At 40.9% G+C, this 6000-nt stretch overlaps 1 protein-coding gene across 1 annotated transcript; it reads right to left on the bottom strand.

Moving 5' to 3' along the window:
* Positions 1-494: 494 nt before the first annotated feature.
* LOC128016380 (mucin-5B) lies at positions 495-2807 on the bottom strand. The gene is made up of 2 exons (XM_052600856.1): positions 963-2807; positions 495-636 (listed from the first exon to the last, which is right to left on the bottom strand). Exons 1-2 carry the CDS (start codon positions 2774-2776, stop codon positions 495-497), a joined length of 1956 nt encoding a protein of 651 aa, XP_052456816.1. The 5' UTR covers positions 2777-2807.
* Positions 2808-6000: the final 3193 nt, after the last annotated feature.

The following is a 6000-nucleotide window of genomic DNA, read 5'->3' as shown; positions in this document are numbered from 1 at the left end:
GTGTGTGCATGTTTGTTGATGATACTGTTGTAGCTACTGTATTTAACAACTCTGTTGTGATGTTTCCGCAGTTTTCATCACAACATAATGCTCTAATTTCATATTCATAACACTGCTGTGAAAGGCCTTGGACTTTGTTTTGGCAAACTAGTCCATCCTTCATATTACATTTCACAACCTGTCCAAGCTGTGAAAGAGGAACTCCAGGATAATGTTTTGCACGGCATTGCACTTCCTTTAGTGCTGAGCATATGGTAGGATAAGTGTCAGTTATTTTTTTAATAGGTACAATTTCACCGCCATCTGGGCCTGCTGTTGGGCTCCCAAAATCGTTCCAATCTGACCAGTGACAATTACATCCAGGGGTAAGAGTAAGGGTGACTGCTTTCAATGTTGTGGATGTTGGAGACGTTATTGATGAATCTGTAGATGTTTTTGTTGTTAGAGTTGTAGTTATGCCTGTCATGCTGGAGGAATTTTGGACCAAAGTTATTTTAGTCAGTGGCGATGTCGTGCTGGTTGAGAACGCTGGTGAAGGTGTTGTAATTGTTGATGGAGTTGTGGGTATGCTTGTACCAGTGGGGGAATTCTGGACTCTTGGTGTTGACATTTCTGTAAACCTTTTTGTTGAAGAAACTGAAGGTGAGACAGAATGCATCGTGGAAGTTGTTGTTGATAAACTTGTGCTTGTGTAGGAAGTAAGGTTTGTTGATGTATTAACTGGGGTTCCAGGCATGCTGGTTGAAAAAGTTGGTGAAGATCTACCAGTAGAAATTGTTGTTGATGTGTCTGTGGATATTCCTGTAACTGTGGAGGAACTTTGGACCACTGATGTTGTACTAGGTGGTAAGTGCATGCTTGTTGATGAAAATGTTGTAGTAGCTGTACTTAGTAAAGATGTTGTGATATTTCTACAGTTTTCATCACAACAGAATGTTCTAATCTCATAGTCGTAGCATTGCTTTGCAAGGCCTTGGTGTTTGTTCAAGCAAATTAGACCATCTTTCGTACTGCATTTCACAATCTGTCCAAGTTTTGAAAGAGGAACTTCAGGATAACGTTTTGCACGACACTGTACTTCCATTAGTGCTGAGCATAAGGTAGGATAAGTGTCAGTTATTTTTTCAATAGGTACAATTTCACCGCCATCTGGGCCTGCTGTTGGGCTCCCAAAATCGTTCCAATCTGACCAGTGACAATTACATCCAGGGGTAAGAGTAAGGGTGACTGCTTTCAATGTTGTGGATGTTGGAGACGTTATTGATGAATCTGTAGATGTTTTTGTTGTTAGAGTTGTAGTTATGCCTGTCATGCTGGAGGAATTTTGGACCAAAGTTATCTTAGTCAGTGGCGATGTCATGCTGGTTGAGAACGCTGGTGAAGGTGTTGTAATTGTTGATGGAGTTGTGGGTATGCTTGTACCAGTGGGGGAATTCTGGACTCTTGGTGTTGACATTTCTGTAAACCTTTTTGTTGAAGAAACTGAAGGTGAGACAGAATGCATCGTGGAAGTTGTTGTTGATAAACTTGTGCTTGTGTTGGAAGTAAGGTTTGTTGATGTATTAACTGGGGTTCCAGGCATGCTGGTTGAAAAAGTTGGTGAAGATCTACCAGTAGAAATTGTTGTTGATGTGTCTGTGGATATTCCTGTAACTGTGGAGGAACTTTGGACCACTGATGTTGTACTAGGTGGTAAGTGCATGCTTGTTGATGAAACTGTTGTAGTAGCTGTACTTAGTAAAGATGTTGTGATATTTCTACAGTTTTCATCACAACAGAATGTTCTAATCTCATAGTCGTAGCATTGCTGTGCAAGGCCTTGGTGTTTGTTCAAGCAAATTAGACCATCTTTCGTACTGCATTTCACAATCTGTCCAAGTTTTGAAAGAGGAACTTCAGGATAACGTTTTGCACGACACTGTACTTCCATTAGTGCTGAGCATAAGGTAGGATAAGTGTCAGTTATTTTTTCAATAGGTACAATTTCACCGCCATCTGGGCCTGCTGTTGGGCTCCCAAAATCGTTCCAATCTGACCAGTGACAATTACATCCAGGGGTAAGAGTAAGGGTGACTGCTTTCAATGTTGTGGATGTTGGAGACGTTATTGATGAATCTGTAGATGTTTTTGTTGTTAGAGTTGTAGTTATGCCTGTCATGCTGGAGGAATTTTGGACCAAAGTTATCTTAGTCAGTGGCGATGTCATGCTGGTTGAGAACGCTGGTGAAGGTGTTGTAATTGTTGATGGAGTTGTGGGTATGCTTGTACCAGTGGGGGAATTCTGGACTCTTGGTGTTGACATTTCTGTAAACCTTTTTGTTGAAGAAACTGAAGGTGAGACAGAATGCATCGTGGAAGTTGTTGTTGATAAACTTGTGCTTGTGTTGGAAGTAAGGTTTGTTGATGTATTAACTGGGGTTCCAGGCATGCTGGTTGAAAAAGTTGGTGAAGATCTACCAGTAGAAATTGTTGTTGATGTGTCTGTGGATATTCCTGTAACTGTGGAGGAACTTTGGACCACTGATGTTGTACTAGGTGGTAAGTGCATGCTTGTTGATGAAACTGTTGTAGTAGCTGTACTTAGTAAAGATGTTGTGATATTTCTACAGTTTTCATCACAACAGAATGTTCTAATCTCATAGTCGTAGCATTGCTGTGCAAGGCCTTGGTGTTTGTTCAAGCAAATTAGACCATCTTTCGTACTGCATTTCACAATCTGTCCAAGTTTTGAAAGAGGAACTTCAGGATAACGTTTTGCACGACACTGTACTTCCATTAGTGCTGAGCATAAGGTAGGATAAGTGTCAGTTATTTTTTCAATAGGTACAATTTTACCGCCATCGGGGCCTGCCGTTGGGCTCCCAAAATCGTTCCATTCTGACCAGTGACAATTACATCCAGGGGTAAGAGTAAGGGTGACTGCTTTCAATGTTGTGGATGTTGGAGACGTTATTGATGAATCTGTAGATGTTTTTGTTGTTAGAGTTGTAGTTATGCCTGTCATGCTGGAGGAATTTTGGACCAAAGTTATTTTAGTCAGTGGCGATGTCGTGCTTGTTGAGAACGCTGGTGAAGGTGTTGTAATTGTTGATGGAGTTGTGGGTATGCTTGTACCAGTGGGGGAATTCTGGACTCTTGGTGTTGACATTTCTGTAAACCTTTTTGTTGAAAAAACTGAAGGTGAGACAGAATGCATCGTGGAAGTTGTTGTTGATAAATTTGTGCTTGTGTAGGAAGTAAGGTTTGTTGATGTATTAACTGGGGTTCCAGGCATGCTGGTTGAAAAAGTTGGTGAAGATCTACCAGTAGAAATTGTTGTTGATGTGTCTGTGGATATTCCTGTAACTGTGGAGGAACTTTGGACCACTGATGTTGTACTAGGTGGTAAGTGCATGCTTGTTGATGAAACTGTTGTAGTAGCTGTACTTAGTAAAGATGTTGTGATATTTCTACAGTTTTCATCACAACAGAATGTTCTAATCTCATAGTCGTAGCATTGCTGTGCAAGGCCTTGGTGTTTGTTCAAGCAAATTAGACCATCTTTCGTACTGCATTTCACAATCTGTCCAAGTTTTGAAAGAGGAACTTCAGGATAACGTTTTGCACGACACTGTACTTCCATTAGTGCTGAGCATAAGGTAGGATAAGTGTCAGTTATTTTTTCAATAGGTACAATTTTACCGCCATCGGGGCCTGCCGTTGGGCTCCCAAAATCATTCCATTCTGACCAGTGACAATTACATGCAGGGGTAAGAGTAAGGGTGACTGCTTTCAATGTTGTGGATGTTGGAGACGTTATTGATGAATCTGTAGATGTTTTTGTTGTTAGAGTTGTAGTTATGCCTGTCATGCTGGAGGAATTTTGGACCAAAGTTATTTTAGTCAGTGGCGATGTCGTGCTTGTTGAGAACGCTGGTGAAGGTGTTGTAATTGTTGATGGAGTTGTGGGTATGCTTGTACCAGTGGGGGAATTCTGGACTCTTGGTGTTGACATTTCTGTAAACCTTTTTGTTGAAAAAACTGAAGGTGAGACAGAATGCATCGTGGAAGTTGTTGTTGATAAATTTGTGCTTGTGTAGGAAGTAAGGTTTGTTGATGTATTAACTGGGGTTCCAGGCATGCTGGTTGAAAAAGTTGGTGAAGATCTACCAGTAGAAATTGTTGTTGATGTGTCTGTGGATATTCCTGTAACTGTGGAGGAACTTTGGACCACTGATGTTGTACTAGGTGGTAAGTGCATGCTTGTTGATGAAACTGTTGTAGTAGCTGTACTTAGTAAAGATGTTGTGATATTTCTACAGTTTTCATCACAACAGAATGTTCTAATCTCATAGTCGTAGCATTGCTGTGCAAGGCCTTGGTGTTTGTTCAAGCAAATTAGACCATCTTTCGTACTGCATTTCACAATCTGTCCAAGTTTTGAAAGAGGAACTTCAGGATAACGTTTTGCACGACACTGTACTTCCATTAGTGCTGAGCATAAGGTAGGATAAGTGTCAGTTATCTTTTCAATAGGTACAATTTCACCGCCATCGGGGCCTGCCGTTGGGCTCCCAAAATCGTTCCATTCTGACCAGTGACAATTACATCCAGGGGTAAGAGTAAGGGTGACTGCTTTCAATGTTGTGGATGTTGGAGACGTTATTGATGAATCTGTAGATGTTTTTGTTGTTAGAGTTGTAGTTATGCCTGTCATGCTGGAGGAATTTTGGACCAAAGTTATTTTAGTCAGTGGCGATGTCGTGCTTGTTGAGAACGCTGGTGAAGGTGTTGTAATTGTTGATGGAGTTGTGGGTATGCTTGTACCAGTGGGGGAATTCTGGACTCTTGGTGTTGACATTTCTGTAAACCTTTTTGTTGAAGAAACTGAAGGTGAGACAGAATGCATCGTGGAAGTTGTTGTTGATAAACTTGTGCTTGTGTTGGAAGTAAGGTTTGTTGATGTATTAACTGGGGTTCCAGGCATGCTGGTTGAAAAAGTTGGTGAAGATCTACCAGTAGAAATTGTTGTTGATGTGTCTGTGGATATTCCTGTAACTGTGGAGGAACTTTGGACCACTGATGTTGTACTAGGTGGTAAGTGCATGCTTGTTGATGAAACTGTTGTAGTAGCTGTACTTAGTAAAGATGTTGTGATATTTCTACAGTTTTCATCACAACAGAATGTTCTAATCTCATAGTCGTAGCATTGCTGTGCAAGGCCTTGGTGTTTGTTCAAGCAAATTAGACCATCTTTCGTACTGCATTTCACAATCTGTCCAAGTTTTGAAAGAGGAACTTCAGGATAACGTTTTGCACGACACTGTACTTCCATTAGTGCTGAGCATAAGGTAGGATAAGTGTCAGTTATTTTTTCAATAGGTACAATTTTACCGCCATCGGTGCCTGCCGTTGGGCTCCCAAAATCGTTCCATTCTGACCAGTGACAATTACATCCAGGGGTAAGAGTAAGGGTGACTGCTTTCAATGTTGTGGATGTTGGAGACGTTATTGATGAATCTGTAGATGTTTTTGTTGTTAGAGTTGTAGTTATGCCTGTCATGCTGGAGGAATTTTGGACCAAAGTTATTTTAGTCAGTGGCGATGTCGTGCTTGTTGAGAACGCTGGTGAAGGTGTTGTAATTGTTGATGGAGTTGTGGGTATGCTTGTACCAGTGGGGGAATTCTGGACTCTTGGTGTTGACATTTCTGTAAACCTTTTTGTTGAAAAAACTGAAGGTGAGACAGAATGCATCGTGGAAGTTGTTGTTGATAAATTTGTGCTTGTGTAGGAAGTAAGGTTTGTTGATGTATTAACTGGGGTTCCAGGCATGCTGGTTGAAAAAGTTGGTGAAGATCTACCAGTAGAAATTGTTGTTGATGTGTCTGTGGATATTCCTGTAACTGTGGAGGAACTTTGGACCACTGATGTTGTACTAGGTGGTAAGTGCATGCTTGTTGATGAAACTGTTGTAGTAGCTGTACTTAGTAAAGATGTTGTGATATTTCTACAGTTTTCAT

The sequence above is a fragment of the Carassius gibelio genome, chromosome A7 (genome assembly GCF_023724105.1).
Source record: "Carassius gibelio isolate Cgi1373 ecotype wild population from Czech Republic chromosome A7, carGib1.2-hapl.c, whole genome shotgun sequence".
NCBI lineage: Eukaryota > Metazoa > Chordata > Actinopteri > Cypriniformes > Cyprinidae > Carassius > Carassius gibelio.
Note: the sequence above shows the minus strand (reverse complement) of the source record. Positions and strands in the feature narration are given on the sequence as shown.